A 16,796-nucleotide genomic window follows, 5' to 3' on the forward strand; every position below is an offset into this window, starting at 1 on the left:
CAATGATGGATGGCTTTTCTTCCGTATGTCCCAATTCTAGGCTGGACATGCCTCCTTCTAATGGGCTCAGTGGGGAAGCTGTCTCATCTTTCACCTGAGCTATTGCACTTTCACCAAAAAGAATGTGACTTTCCCCAACAAAAGAAAACTGAGACAGCAATAGCTTCACGACAGGAATACAAAGATGATCACCCAAAGTGAGGAGACCCAGTTTCAAATCAGGAAAACCGCATGCTGCCCTGTTACCCAGAATGACCTGCACTTACATAAACACTATACAGAAACTCTGGGTGAGAGGCAGTCCTCATCAAAAGAGTTGTTATTTCCATGATAATAAGCCCTTCTGTCAGGTATTACCAAAGAGTGGTCTTAGATGATTGATTTCTTAATACCTAAAAACATAAAATCTCATAATAAAATTCTGAAAGAAGGAGAAATTTAATTCACTCCAACCACGGGAGCCAGAGAGCACAGATCCATAAAGATAGAATGTTTCACAGATAAACAGAAACAAGCTCCACATGTAGCTTAACAATTAATGGCCTGAAACCACAGGCCTCATAGTATACATGGTTGTTTTGCCACCTGAATTGACAGGGCCTCCATTCATGAAAGGGGAGTCCCTGAGTACAGAGATCCCCTTGGAGATAACGTCTGTGGTGGTCACATGGTGTGCTGTGCGTATCGCAGAGTTGTCTCATTGTTGGGAAGGCTGCCGATTCAATACCTTTTGTGTGGAAGACACAGGAAATATAACTGGACCCTCGTGGGTTTTTTTGTTTTGTTTTGTTTTGTGTTTTTTTTTTTTTTTTTTTTTTTTTGCGGTACGCGGGCCTCTCACTGCTGTGGCTCCAGACACACAGACCCAGCAGCCATGGCCCACGGGCCCAGCCGCTCCGCGGCATGTGGGATCTTCCCAGACCGGGGCACGAACCCGTATCCCCTGCATCGGCAGGCGGACTCTCAACCACTGCGCCACCAGGGAAGCCCCCCTCGTTGTTTTTTACATAGCACTTTATCCTTCTCAGAGCACTGGCACATTTATCCACCTGGTGGGATCCTCACAGTGACTCTGGGAGATAAATTATGTATCATCATTATGTCTCTGATGAAAGAATGTGAGCAGAGGATAATGAATTGCTAAGGGTCACTCAGTAAGTTAGGGGCAGTGCCTGGACTAGAATCTAAAAAAATTATTTTTTACCACTTTGCTATGCTTTCCTAAGATTCTGTGGGAATGCAGACTCCTCTTACTGGAAAGGACAGCTAGATGGCCGGAGGTGTGGTGGAATGTGGCTGGAGGAGGTGGAAATGGACAGCTGCTTAGAAGAGAGGCCTAAAGGGTTCAGTTCTACAGGGAAGGGAACATTTGGGAATACTAACACATCGTTTTACAGTCATAAGTGCCAACACGTTGAATGTATGAAACTGTAGTAGCCACAGACACACCTGAGTTTGAATTCTGGCTATGCCACTTGGGAAGCATACATAGCATAACCTCTTTGAGACTCAGTTTCCTTTCCCGTAAAGTCATGATAACAACTACAGAGTTGTTATGAGGAAAAAATTAAATAATGTGTGTAAAGTGCACAGCCCAGAGCCTACCATATAATAATAATTCAATAAAGGTAACAGTTGCTAACTAAATAAAATAAGAAAAAATGTTCAGCCTTGCAGTGAGTCAGAAGCCATAGTAGCCGTGTTGAGCATCAGACGACAGTTAAGTCACATGAAATTATATCTACTAAGGGTAAATCCGTGTACCATTTGGGAGGAAGTGAACAAAGGGGGTTTTAATAATGCAATACATTTAAGTACGTTAATCCCAAGGTATTATGAAATCTTCCCTGGAGCTCTGTAGAAGCCTGATTTTACCTATAAATTATGAGAAAATAAAGGTGACTGTAGCAACTTCTGTCAGAGAGTTGGAAGGAACGCAGCAATATTCACATGCGCACATGTATGTACACACACTCACATACACACACTCCTCATTACTCCAGCTATAATCATAGTGGCACCTTTGTCTTCCTATAAACCAGGTTCCCCTCAAATTCCTGGTTCCAGTCTTGAGGATTCCTTGGAATGAATCCCCTGGTTTGTGTAAAGAGCGACTGTTCAACTTTCTATATGTAAAAAAGTAAAATACATCTTAAGAAAAGTGACCTCTGGGTGTATGTATTTCTGGGTGTTTTAGTCAATGACCTCCCAGAAAAAGAAGCTATTCTGCTATCAAAGAGTTTAGTTGAGTAGAAATCAACGGAGAGTATCATCTCCATTTCAAAATATAGCTCCTCTAGCGTTTTCTGAAATGTGGTACATTTTGATGAAAAGCACATGTAGAATCTCCACACTCCCCAGCTTTGAAACTGACTTTCTCAATTATTGCCTATATGGCCTTTCTTCTACTTGACAGTTATGGAAAGTTTGACCTGACTGATGAGGCCCTTTGCAACTTTCTCACTCTAATAGCAACAGGAATAAAAAAGACCCTAGAAACTTCCGCAACTGCTCTGCTGAATTTGAGAAAAGAGCTCCACATTAGCTCTCAACTATTTGTAGTGCTGTGGGTATCAGATAAGGTCAATATAAGTAAGGCACCCAAACAAATCAAACTGAAGACTGCTAACTTGGTGGACTTTAAATAACTTAGTGCCTAGTCACTGGAATTAAGCAGCCTATACTTGGAGGCATTGGGAAAGTAAATGAGATGCAATACTTGCATTGATGCACACTGATCCCAATTCACTTAAGCAGAGAGGTGCTTTCTGGCTTAATTAAATAAATACCATCTTTACTTCTTTTATTGAAGATGTTGTAGGAGGTGGGAGTTAGGAAAGTATTGAGGTAAAAGTATTTTATAAAGATGTATGTAATGACCATCAATGTTTTACCCACTTGTTTATTGCCTTTACTCAAAACTTTGAAATCAAAGATCTCTGACATTTTCTTAATGGCTATATCCACCCCAGTCCACTCCTGAAAATTTATGAACTTATAAAAATCTCTTCCTCTAATCAGTCAGAAAACATACATTTTGCAGCTCATGTGTTGAGCCTTCATTAGATGTTTGGAGGTGAGGGAATTGGTGGAAAAGAGAAACAGAGTCACAGGACACTATCAAAGGACTAGCAGTCTAGTCTGGAAGAGAAGAAACAGCCCAAGAGAAATGAGACATGTAAGTAAGATTTCACAATAGTAGAGGATCCATACTAAAATGGTTGATGTAATATGTGGTTGAGAGAAGATTGGGATAAAGATGGATTTTCTCCAGATTCTCCCATATGTCTTCTTGATTCGGTTCTTGCCAGCTTGAAGCCATCCTATCTCATATCTTCCTTCTTGAGAAATCCTTGATGGCTTTCCAGGGTTCACACTGGAAGGCGTGGATCCTTCTCCTCCTTTAAGGCTCATTCCAAATAACTTCTACTGAGACTGCCCTTTGCTGATGACCTGTGTAAAGCCTCTCCCTCATTATTTTCTTAGCATCCAATTTTTGTGCCTTCTTGTGTTACTGAATTTTTTAAATTTAAAATTGTCCTGTTTGTTTTCTTATGTTTTCTGTTTTATTTCAAATATACTAAAAGTTCTAAGAAGGTGGAACCCATGGCTGTCTTACGTATGTTGTTATGAACACCTTATGTGGTACCTGGTAAATTGTTGTTACTCAATACATATTTGTTGAAATTTTTTAATTAATTTTTTCTACTTGATTTTCTTTTTTCCTTTTTTCCCATCTCCATTCATTAACCAATGATAACAGCTTGGCATGCATCTTTCACCATGTTCCTAGGAACATATATAAATATAGGGTCATTTTTCTCTCTTGCCATAGAAAAATAGAAGCACACTCTATGAATTAAATTTGGTTTTCTACTTTCTAATGTATTATGGACATCTTTTAGGTCAACAGAATTTTCTGTAATTCCTATTTTTAACTCTGTTAAAATTCTAGGCTATGAGTGTGCCATAATTAAGGGTGTCCAATAAATTTTGCAATTATGGCTGAATAACCTGTTAACGAGCATTTAAGTTGTCCTTTTTTCTTTTCTCCCCGAAATGTGATAACAGGCATCCTGTATTTATATATCTGCATGCTGGTGTATTTAATTCTTTAGACTATATTCTCAAACTGAGATTGCTTGATTAAAATATGTGTGTACTTTTTAACTTTACTACTGTAAATTTCAAACATATAATAAATTAGAAGGCATTGTATAATGAACTCACATCCACCCATCAGCCATCTGCAATTTAATCCTTTTAAATTTTGATAGATGTTACTAGATTACTTTCTGAAATTTTTTGAGGAATTCATATTCTCACCAGCACAACTGTCTGTTTCCCAAGCAGATGTTCTAACCAGATTGTCACTATTTCTTTAATTCTACTTTATTCCTCCAATATTGTTGGCCAAAAAAAAAAAAAACCCTCCTTATTTTATTTTGACTTCCATTCTAGTGAAATTGAGCATCTCGTCCTACATTTATCACCCGTGTAGATCTTCTGTCCTTCACTTGCTTGTCTCTATTTTTGTCCATTTTTCTAGTGGGCTTTTGCCTTTTTCTATAGCAATTGATACATGCTTTGTAGATTTTATAGGTGTTAACTCTTGGTTTGTTGTATGTACTACAGATATTTCTCCTCTCCTTTCTCTTCTGCACTTTCACTCTGTTAGTGGCACCTTTTTCCACGTAAAATTGTTATTATTTATGGAGTCAAATGTGATTATCTTTTGATATATGGCTTCATTCCATGGTCTATGATCTATGTAAGTTTCAGGTCCACCTTCAAATTTCTTCTCACTTTCCCCCAAAACTCAATATGCTGCCACCACTCTGGCATTCGTTCAGTTCCTGAAAAGCAAACTCCTTTCTTCCTCAAGGTCATTCCACATGTGGTTCCTACTGGTTAGAAGATTCTTCTGCCCACTTTTCACTGGCTACTCTCCACTGATTTTCCACATCTCAGCATAAATGTTACAATCTCAGAAAGGTCTGTCTGACTCCCAGTCTAAATCAGAAACCTCTGTTCTACTCCTGCACGGTACTTATCATTTTCCTTCATTACACATGTTCCGGTTATTGCTTTAAGCCTAACTGTGTGATTTTTGTTGTATGTCTCTTTCCCTCATTATATTTCAGGGTCCATGAGGGCAGACGTCAGGTGTGTTTGGTTAACTCCTCTACCCCCAGGACCTAGTATAGTCCCTGGAACATAACTATAGCTCACCATATAATTGATTGACAGCAGGAGTGAATATTCTGAGCGAAAACATCACAAAAGATGGAGCATTTAAGCTAAGTCTTGAGAAATAAGTAATATTCAGCCAGGCTAGAAAAAAAAGGGCATATGAGTCAGGCATGAAGGTAGAACTTTTATTGGTGTATGGGAACTGGAAGATGGCAATAAAATTATGACTGTCACTTTCTTTGAGAGAAATGGAAGACAAACTTGAGTAGGTAGCTGCGGCCAGACCACGAAGAGCTGTGAGAACAGTAGTCACGTTGGTACTTTAGTAAACACCATGACAATTTCACGGATTCTAGTAAGACCTTATGGGCACAATGACCATGTAAAAAGTCCGTGAAGCTTATAGATGACTAAGCTGTGGACACAGAGCCATGATCTTATGGCTTCCCTCAGAGATGAGGGAGAATGTGTTCTTCTGTCTATTTATTTTCAGTGTCATCAATGTCACGCATGATGTGATTGTCCATTGCCTTTTCTGTTCTGTGTGGTGCCATCTGAGGTAGCAGCTGTCCTAGTCGGTACTCCCTGTCCTCCAGGCACACTATGAATTTTTCTGTGTTTTGCACCCCTCCTCATGCAACCCCTAGATATCTGGTGAAGGAAATGATCCTCTCAATCCCACAGCGGTGGCCCCTGCATTTCCCTTCATACACGTGACTTGGTGGCTTTGAAAGTAGCAGAGGAAAATGTTAGTCCTGGCAGCCAGGCAGGTAGTAAAGGCTTATTGATTTCCAAGTTCTATCTGAATCTCCTTTCTGAATCTCCAATTGATTGGGTAGGGGTTGAGATGTATCAGGCATGACCTCCTTCAAGCCATTTGTTTGACCTGCAGTAGCAAACATCAAAATGTGCAGGGCATGGGTGGAGCTGGTGAGCAGGGAAGGATTTGAAACATTCGGCATTCAGTCATTCATCACCTCTCGGAAAACCACAGTGTGAGTTGAAATGAATGCATGTCATATAAATCACTGCCTACCTGCTTTCCTGCAACTGTGGTACTTAAACGTGCATTCTTATGAGTGATTACATCATAATTGTTTCTTTTGGCCTATGTTGTATTGAAACACAAAAATGAAAATAATAATAATTTTCTTTTTTGGTGATGGGGAAAATAATTGTGCTAATCTCAATTCACAAATACCACAGGAGCCTACAATTGCAATTTTCTTTTCACAGTATTAGTAAAACTGGGTACTGGAAAAGTCAAATCTTCCCTTATGAATCTGAAACCATTTTCAAGGCTAGCTTAGAATTATAATAACTTCCACATCTATTAAGACACAGTGCAGAATTATGGTCTAATGGGATCATTTTAGGCAATTCTTTTTCTTCATTGGGGTGGAGACAAATTTTAAATTGATTACTTTTAATCTACGATAAAACCAGAAAGACTGGTCAAAGACTTTTAAGTGAGAAAAAAAATTCAGTAAATGCGTCTTTCCAATAATTTTTTAAAAGGGTTATTGTAAGGCAGGTGGTCTAATAATTTTAGGATAGCAGAATGAGCATAATGTTTTATGACCCTTTACCCCTCCTGGTCTGAAATATATAGCTCAAGTTCCATTTTTTTTATCATTGGTATATTTTATTCTTTATGCTTTCTTAATATTGGTAATCTCTTACACTTCTTTTTTTTCTTAAAGCTTAAAGGCTGAATTTTCCTTGTTTTCAGTATATAGTGGAACTCTTGCATCATCCTTGATGTGACAGGGTCATGGCTGATGATGTACCTAAACACTAACAGTCTGTATTGAAGAAATAAAACCAGCAATACAAATGTCCTGGAAACAACATTCTCACCCTGCAAAGCTAAGTCTGGAAACAACATAAATTTAATAAGATTACAGTGAAAGAATAGCTCATCCAAGTATACAAAATAGTTTCATAAAAGTGACGATTTGAGCGATAAAAAGAACATCTGATGACATGGTTATTGCCTTGGTAAACTCGTCATCGGAAATACAAGGTCCCACCGCTCACCAAACCCTCATTTTATGTAACAGGAATTAGGATTTTAAGCATCGTTTCACGTGTAAAACATTATGTAAAAACATAAATCAAGAGCAGGTTTGCTTTTTAATAACAATATTTGATTACTATGTTTCTAATCTCAGAATGGAAAGAAAGTATAACTAAAGGATGTCAGATGCCTTCCATTGCACAGTGCTCTTTGGAAAAAGTCACTAATATTCAAAAATTTACCTTTCAAAAATGCAGAGTTATTTTAGAACTTCAGTTGTGAATCAGCTTGCTGAGTCAGTGAGGGCTTTATTCTCCCACGTGCACAGACTGTGGCTATGACCAGACACGATCAAACAGTGGCAAACTGGTAACTGGAGGCTCCAGTGCAAAGCTGAACGGCCTAATGTGCTCATCTTCCCTGCTTCATAATCAAAGTTTTCTGAAATTGGTAATAAAACATTTGATAAAGCATAGAATTTTATTCTTAAACAAATTTAGAAAGTTAAATTTTAAAATAAAGCAAGCCAATATATAAAGCACCAAGGCTGTGTTCTAATGAAATAATCACATTGACACCTGTTTTTTTTTTTGCGGTACGCGGGCCTCTCACTGTTGTGGTCTCTCCCGTTACGGAGCACAGGCTTCGGACGTGCAGGCTCAGCGGCCATAGCTCACAGGCCCAGCCGCTCCGTGGCATGTGGGATGTGGGATCTTCCAGGACCGGGGCACGAACCCGTGTCCCCTGCATCAGCAGGCAGACTCTCAACCACTGCGCCACCAGGGAAGCCCGCCATAGGGACAGTTTTAAAGTGTGATGTGAAATCAGGAACTTGGCAATAAGTTTTGTCCCTCATTGAACACCCGGCTGAGTAATGTACCAACTCGAAGAGGCAGAGTCCTGACCCGCGCTGGCCTGGCCTTCTTCCTTTACTGAGTGGGGAGGAACACACCAACTGTGCTCTCCGAGGGCCACCTAGAGGAATACCAAGAGCTGGGGGAGGGATGCAGAGAAGAGGTAGGGAGGGGGAAGAAGTAGGAGAAAGAATAGGCAGGAGCATGGAGTGGGTGACCAAGGGCCAAAGGAGCTGGTAAGAAGTAAGACTTGGCACGTGGTCCTCTCCACTCTGTTGTATAGCCAGTTGTGTCTCTCAAACATGTTTCTTCTATGGTATTTCTTAACTGGATCTATATTAGTTCCTATTTGGGGAAATCATGTTCTTTCACAGATACAGTGCCAAGGACTATCAAAAATAAAGAAGGAACGTACATCAGGACGATTTCTTTTTCTGTGGTGGTAGTTTTAAAATAACTATTCAGCAAGTTTAAGGATAAGTTAAAATTTTAAATATTTCACTTTTTAACTTTTTTGTGCAGAGCAACAAATGGGTTTATTATTCTTTTTATGTGACAAGGCCCTGGAATATGTCTTTTACCCTTACTGTGCCTTCTTTACAATGAATTATTACCTGATATGAGTAAACTGGTTTAGGGTATCATGTGGAAATATGTTAATAACTGTCCTAGTACCTGAGAGACTATTCCTTTCTAAGTAATCAGAGAAATAATTTGACAGTGACAAACAAGAAAATTCTTAGAGCTAGCTTATAATATTCTTGATAAATCTGGGCCAAAGCAGGCCATATGGAAAATTAGAGACCATCAGATCTTGCCAGATATTTGAGAGAGAGAGAGAGAGAGAGAGAATTAAAATAAATTTTTATCTGTCCTTAAGATAACACTATCTGTACACAAGTCCCAGAAATATTTCCATAGCCATTTGGCTGAGAAGTGCCTTATATGAAAGAGGTTATAACCCTTGTGACAGCCTTTTGTCCTCACCACTATTATCAGTAGCTTTTGAGTCATTTAGGCAAAAATCAAAGGCCTTCATATCGCCATTAAGGTGTGCACGTGCACTTTGCCCACATGAGTGGACCCACCACTACCATTCTTCCTCTCTGAGGGGTATGTGATGACTGGCATCCTTCAGTAAAATGAAGATAGAATTACATGGGAAATTTTTGATTAAGTAAAATAATCTATTATTACAGTGTTCACATAAACTATGTGTAATTCATGATGATATTTTTTATTTTATGAATCATTAAAATAGGGTATATAGGCCTAAACCGTTAGGATATTTCATCTACTCTACTTTTTTTCTTTTCTTTTTGCTAGCCAGCTAGCCTGAAGTGAAAGTATGGGTGGAGCTGAATACTTGCCCATTTCCAGTTACACCGATAACATGTAAATGCCTTGGCTTATTCTTTGCCCATCGTCAGTCGGTCCTATTGAAGTTTTCCATTGGTCTGGGCTCCTTGTACCTCTGAGCCCCATGTGATGAATAGGCTACATTAGCTTAGTTTTACTTACAAATCACTTAACTTTTGACTAATCAGAGACTTACTGCTAATCTATACCTGTTCATTCTTTCAGCACCTCTCTTATACTCTCTTGTACCTGTTTTTTTAAGTGTTCTCATCACTGCTACGACAAAGAAATGGAGACAGAGTGAAAGTAACATTTAGTTAATTTGTTTTTTAGCACTGCTGAGAAAAAAACACTTGTAGATTTTTAAAAATTATTTAGAAGGTCTTGATTTAGTTTACTAGGAAGTGTAAAGAGAATGCAAAATACTCAAATCCATGAGATATAAGAATTGCTTATGGAGGTTTCTGATTAAATTCCTTTCTTCATATTGTCATGAATGGTGAAGAGATGACTGTATTTTTTAATAAAAAATATTAACCAAATTATATAAGAAGGCATTTAGCCATTTATGCTATTATCTACATTTAAATTAATATGAAATTCCTCAGAGGTTTTTCAGTGATCATCAAAATGAACCATTAATGACAATCAATATGGGAACCACATTTATAATTCATGAAAATAATTACATTTCCCTAGCATTTTATCGCACATCTGGGAGAGATGTCCCATTAACCCTTAAGTGTATACATACTTCTGATCTTGGCACAGAAGTTAAGAAAATTATCACTTAGCTTTCAGATTGGAAGCATAAACAGAAAAAAAAATTGTTAAATAATCAGTTAGATATGGAAGCAACTGCATATTCCAAATAGACCTAAAATAATATCTGTGGTGGTTATTAATTTTTAATGTGAATTAGGGGAAAAAAGGGATAAAATGTTTCATCATTGGGTTTGTGGAGGGTTCTTTTGGTAGGCTAGTTTTATGATATTTAGAATCTTTGTTTATACATGGGTTACGGAGATGTTTCAGGCCTGCGTGCGAAGCAACCTTTTGGCTGGAGTCGCAAAAAAGACAAGTATTTTCCTTAAACAGGAGGCATTTCTCAAATGGCTCTATGGCAAAATGGAAGCGTTTGAGGCTTTGCTTTGGTCTCTGTAATCTCATTCTGGTTTTACCACCAGTTTGGCTTTGGTGCACTCCTTCTACAGTTGTGAAAACATATCAGAACTATCTGAGCTGATAAAAATAAAATTAGAATTCTTTGGTAAGATGGTCCATTTACAATACCAATTCCTAAATGGAAAAAAGAGGCCATATATATTCTTAGTTTAGAAAATGTAAACCTTGCATTGCATTAAAACTCTCGAGTCTGACTATCATGAGCTATACGATTAGGATTTTTTCTCCATTCTCCCCGTTCTTTTCTGACAGACAAAGTGAGGTGATTATGAAAATGTGTTTAAAATGAAAGCATTCCATCGGGTGTGGGGAAATGATTTAGGTGATATTTAAATAAAACCCCTTTTGCAGCTCTTGAGAGACCATGGTAAAAGAATGTTCCACAAAATGAGCAAGTACAAAGTTGTCATTTAGTGAAAGTTAGCAGTTGAGCTAATTGGCAGACTTTGGCAAAGGTGACTGCATTTGAGAGAGAAAGTGCTGCTTTTGGTTTGTCACATAGTGACAGAGTTCCTGCAGTAGGTTCTGTTCTTCTTGAGAGGAAATTAATTTCCTGTAATCAAATGCTGTGGATTATAGTCTTTGTCTCCTTCTGCCTCAGCCACAGAAGCAACTCCAAGGCTTTTTTATTCAACAACGTTACATGAGCTTTTGTAAAACAAGCAGGGATACATTCAGCATACAAGGGTTTTACCTGCTGCATTTTGTAGCTCCAGAACAAATGGCTGCTTTGAGACTGAGAGCTATTCCTTTGTAAGTGACTATATTTGTAAGGCTTTATTTGGGGAATGAAAGTGACGGCAGGAAACCCACATTTAGGCAGATGAAATCTTGGTGATGTTTGAAAATCGAATTACAAAGCAGCATAGTGCTATATGGTAGGAAAATGATTCCCAGTAACTAATAGGAACTTTTGTAGAAATATTAAAAAAAAAGGGACTTCCCTGGTGGTCCATTGGTTAAGACTGTGCACTCCCAATGCAGGGGGCACGTGTTCAACCCCTGCTCAGGGAACTAAGATCCCACATGCCGTATAGCACGACCAAAAAGGAAAAAGGCCTCTTGCTTAGCCACCCGGAGCACCGTTGAAGAGTTTAAGGGTTAGTGGGTATAAAAAAGAAATCCCCCTCCCTATCGGGGACGGGGGGGGGGGGGGGGAATATATATATATATATATAATTACTAGTGATAGTGAAATAAAAGTACCATTTTAGCTTTTTTGAACTGTTCAGTTTCTGGTGTGTGTATATATATATACACACACACACCTTCCACATATACACACTATTTATGCAATCTTGAGATTATTTAAGTTCATTATGCATAATTTACAAAGAATAACATTTTGAAAGTTATAGCATTTTTAATTCATTACATCTGAAAAGTTATCTTTTTTCTATAAGACAAGGGAGAGGATGGAGATTCAGAGAAAGAGAGAAAACACAATCAGTCCTTAGAGAAAAATGACCTGTGATCAGAGATGGGATAGAATCTTATCTCTCTACAGCTCCTTTTCTTTTAAATTCTTTTAAATAATAATAAATTTATTACGTAGAGGAAGAGGGCCGCTCCCCCCTCCTGCCATCTATAAACCAAATCCCAGGACTTTTCTCCCCATCTGTGGTCAGTTTCAGTGCCCGACTAGGCCTTGGAGAAAACAGTAATGCCCCCTGTGATCCATTTCTTATACCCAAGGAAGAACTTTGTACTTTGGAAAGATTGAATGAGGGTTTGTCAGTTAAATAAAAGTGGGGCAGCCAGTCCTTTATTTATGATCATCTACTAGGCACTGAATTTTGACTCAAAACCAGTCTAGATGGTCTTTAAAGTATTTTAAAATATTTTCTTACTTTCTCCTCTCAAATTTAGTTTCGGTGATCACTGAACCACTGCCAGTGAATGAATAACATACACACATACTGATGTGAACAAATAAACCTCCAACCGAAAAGAAAATTCGTTGTTTTCGTTTGTAAAATTGTGACTAGAATAACACTTTTAAAAGTAGGCAATTAGACTATTAAAAGTGCCTGGATTATCTTTTTGTTCAATACTGTGTTCATTGCAATAGGAGGCACTACAATTTCTGAAGTAATCCTAAATTAGCTATCTTGTTTCAGTCTAGTGTGAACCGTAAGCGTTTTGTATCAATATCAATTTGATTCTTGAAATGATAATCTCTAATATTATAGGGTAGAGTCATTATGATGTTATGATTTTATTCTCCACGTTGGGTTTATTGTTTTTCACCTAACACATCAACATGGCCCTTTAGAACTACATGGAGCTTATTTGGAGCTACACTTCAAAGAACCTGTTAACAAAATCGATCTGTGAAAAAGAAAAGATGGCAGCAGATCTCTGTTGCAGTGCCTTGATTCACAGTCCCTCGTTTTAGTGACCAAGAGGAATAGGAATTGCTACATTCAGCAACAGTATCCTTTTTCTAGAGCAGTCGATGCCATTCCATTAGGCCTGGAGATAGACGGTAAATGTAGCTCTCTGGCATTCAGGAAACTCCATAATCACTTGGTGTTTTTTTTCCCACCCTCTTTCCTACAGCCAACCCAACCCGGGCAGGCGGGAGAGAGCCATACCCAGGCTCAGCAGAAGTGATTCGGGAGTCCAGCAGCACCACGGGCATGGTTGTGGGGATCGTAGCCGCTGCCGCCCTGTGCATCCTCATCCTCCTCTACGCCATGTACAAATACAGAAACCGGGATGAAGGCTCATACCACGTGGATGAGAGTCGAAACTACATCAGTAACTCAGCACAGTCCAATGGGGCCGTAGTAAAGGAGAAACAACCCAGCAGTGCGAAAAGCGCCAACAAAAACAAGAAAAACAAGGATAAAGAGTATTACGTCTGATCCCAAGATCTGAAAAGGACCCTTGTATAGAAATAGTCTTCATTTTATCTGAGACATAATATAAACTTATTTACTTTCCTTTTTATGAAGCACATAAAAAAGAAGACAGGGAATGCAATCAGGAAGGAAAGACTGTTTTTAAAAAATAAAAACAAGGATCTCATGCTCTTGTTTCTCCAAAAAAGAAAAAAAAAAAAAAAAAGCAGAGGTCAATAAATTCCCTGACATCCACAGTGTTTTAATTTACTCTGCCTGTCTTTATGTTGCTGGAACATTTCTAAAAGACAGTGGTGATCGCACGCATTCATAAAGCAAAGGAGTATTACAACATCGGGAGGCACGACACAAAAACAACACAAAACACAACACAGAAAAAGAAGCTACCTGTGATCCCGGATTTAGCCAAAGTGCTAGCACTTTCCCGAGAAGTCAATTAGTCTGATTGCCAGAGAAGACTGTCATTTTGAGTGACTCGACCTGCAAACCTTTTCAGAGTTCGTCACCTGGCACAACCGGAGCAGTGGCTGGAACTTGCACTTGAAACAAAGTGCTGGCTTTTTTGAAGACTTGTGTAGGAACACATTCAAAAAGCCCCCTTCTGGTTGTGAGGGCAAAAAAACAAAGTATGGAGGCCTTATTTTCAACAATGTGAAAGATAAGGCACATTTTCACACTAAAATTTCAAAACAGAAAGAAAAAAACAAGAGGGTATAGATGCAATCATTGGGAAATTTTCATGCACGCTTAATATGTTATTACATGTGTTTATATAAAATCCATCTCTGTGTGCTTTCTGGACTGTGATAAGTGACGTTTTATAGCCTGTTGTATAGAAAATGCAAAATATATCTCTGCTCTTCAGCCATTTTTGGTAAATTCAATGTTATAAGTGTTGCTAACTATAGGGAGTTTTATGACATCAGATCAACAATTATTTCAGGGTTTTCTTTTTTTGCCACCATTATAAATTGCCACAATTACTTACTTTTTTAAAAAAAATTTACAATGTAGTGTTTATTCTAAGGAAGATATGTATGAATGTATATAAAAAGACTCAGCTACTTTTTTTTCCTTACATGTACAGCCTTCATTCTGTTGCAGTTAAGTTTTAGTATTTGTATGAAAGGTGTGATTTAGAAGGTAAACTATATACATATAATCTTCTTTGCTCCCCCAAATACTCACATTTCCCACATACATTCCTCATTCACGATCACAAATCTGCGCACGCACACACACGCACACACACGCACACACAAATCCAGAGGAATCCATCAGATGGGATGGAAGACCCAGCCGTACATGTAATAGCAAATATTTACTGACAAGTTGAAAAGCAGAAAGGAAGATCATTGTGCCAACATATTGATGACAAATGGGGTGATTTGCTTCATTGAGATCATGCTCCCAGGAAACCTCCAGATTTTAGTCCCTAATGAAATGGAACCTTTCCTTATCAAATAGACTATCGATGGTATATTGCTGCATGAATATGAACCATTAGGTGGGCAGGTATGGAAGCAAAATTGGTTGATCTACACCTTAACCCTGGCTGCTGCAAATGAAAACCTTCTGTCCAATAAAATTATATATATATATATATATATATATATATATATATATAGTCTCTGAACCTGATGTGCATGATAAACATTTTTGGAAAGTAAACACTTTCTCAACTAAGAAAGTATTTTCAGTAATTTTTGATTCTGTACTACTACCCATTTAAGAAAATCATTATTTGTTGATTATAGACTATAATTTAACTTTTCTGGTTTTACATATATATCATTAAATATAGTTTTAGTTTAACACACATTAAGCAGTAGAAATGTGTAGATTATTCACTTGTTTTTGCATATTGTTTCAATGATGTTCATAGCAATAAATTATTAGTATGAGAAGGAAATGCAATATTAGATTGGAAGGTGATGCCTCAGTAAACATTGGTCGCGTTACTTTAACATCTCCTAAAAGAATGATATTAGATTTCATGGAAGAGAAGAATACTTTTACAATTAGCTTTAATCAGAAGAGGCAAAAAATGCAAAACATCTTCTGTGATACTTCAGTTGATGAAAAAAGCCAAGACGTGGCCTGGATTTCAGACATACAGCACCTTAGATATATGTATAATTCATAGTAAATCACCACCATCTATGGTTGCCAAGTAATTGCTATATATGAAAAGTCTTAAAGGGTTTTCGTGACCCAGAAAGTAGAGGTATAAAACTAAAATTTATTTTCCATTACTTGTGTTTCAGATTTTCTTCTTTTTTAATTTGCCAGGTTAAAGGATTCATAAGTAGTTGTTGTTTTCCTCTCATCCAGTCTTACTCAGGGAAAGCCAGTGAAATAGAAGGTAAATATAAAACCACTCATTTACATCTTGAGGTTTAAAAAAAAATGGTTGCTTTTCCATTTGATCTACTGAACTTGAACTAGTTTCCATCTGGGAAGATTCTAAATTGTGATAGAAAATAACTTAAATAATGGTATTTTTAAGCAGTATATCTCTGAAGCATGTTGTTTGGAATTGATTTCAGTGTTTCTTTCCAGCATAAATTTTAAACTTTCGTGCAATATTGTCGGTAAAAATATTTCTAATGTTATTGGCCTACACAAAATCTAGCATTTTTTTTTTCTTTTTTTCTTTCTTTGTAAATGGGGAAAGAAAAGAGAGGAACACGAGCTAGGGAGAGAAAAGATATGAATAAAATCCCAAGTATCTTCATACCAAATGTATCAGGGTTCCATGCATAGTTGGCAGTTAATAGAGGATTTAACACTACCTGGCATAAATTTGATTACATCTCTAGACTGTAACTTTTCTGATTGAATATACTTCTTTTTTATCCATGTAATGTGTTGCCTTTAAAAAAAAAATACTACAATAATGTGTGAAGTGGTCAATCCCTAAGATATCAAAGAAAGGCCACATGACCCTACCCTTCTAGTGCTTTGTGTGATTGGGTACCTAAGGGTTTTGTTTTGTTTTGTTTTTCTGTTGCAAGGCCAACTTATCCATTATTGGAAATGCTAAGCAAGTGGAATTTACTGTTTTGTTAATAAAATATTTCTTAATACAACTGTGGATTTATTGATTTTTTAAAAGTAATTGCAACACCCTTTGGGGACAAAGTGGCACCATAAGGAAGACTGCATTTGAAAGGAAAACCCATCCTTAGACAAGCAGAGGAAGAATACCAACTCTGTTTTCTGGATTTTAGTATTCATTAAGCACCTCTACATTGATACACTTAAAGATACAGCCCCTAAATGTACTTTTGTTTACATCTGTTCATCTTACTGTGT

At 37.6% G+C, this 16,796-nt stretch overlaps 1 protein-coding gene across 23 annotated transcripts in view; it reads left to right on the forward strand.

Moving 5' to 3' along the window:
- The window catches only part of NRXN1 (neurexin 1), a 1,127,862-nt gene extending 1,114,197 nt beyond the window's left edge, over window positions 1-13,665 (forward strand). For 20 of the 23 annotated variants that reach the window (XM_065890685.1, XM_065890668.1, XM_065890670.1 and 17 more), the window contains one exon: window positions 13,174-13,481. In XM_065890685.1, the coding sequence (XP_065746757.1) occupies window positions 13,174-13,481 (308 nt within the window). Of the gene's footprint in view, window positions 1-9,146; window positions 9,185-13,173 lie in introns of all 23 variants that reach the window. The other 3 variants (XM_065890689.1, XM_065890690.1, XM_065890669.1) reach the window with 2 other exon arrangements.
- Window positions 13,666-16,796: the final 3,131 nt, after the last annotated feature.

This window comes from Phocoena phocoena, chromosome 14 (genome assembly GCF_963924675.1).
Source record: "Phocoena phocoena chromosome 14, mPhoPho1.1, whole genome shotgun sequence".
In the NCBI taxonomy this organism is placed as follows: Eukaryota; Metazoa; Chordata; class Mammalia; order Artiodactyla; family Phocoenidae; genus Phocoena; species Phocoena phocoena.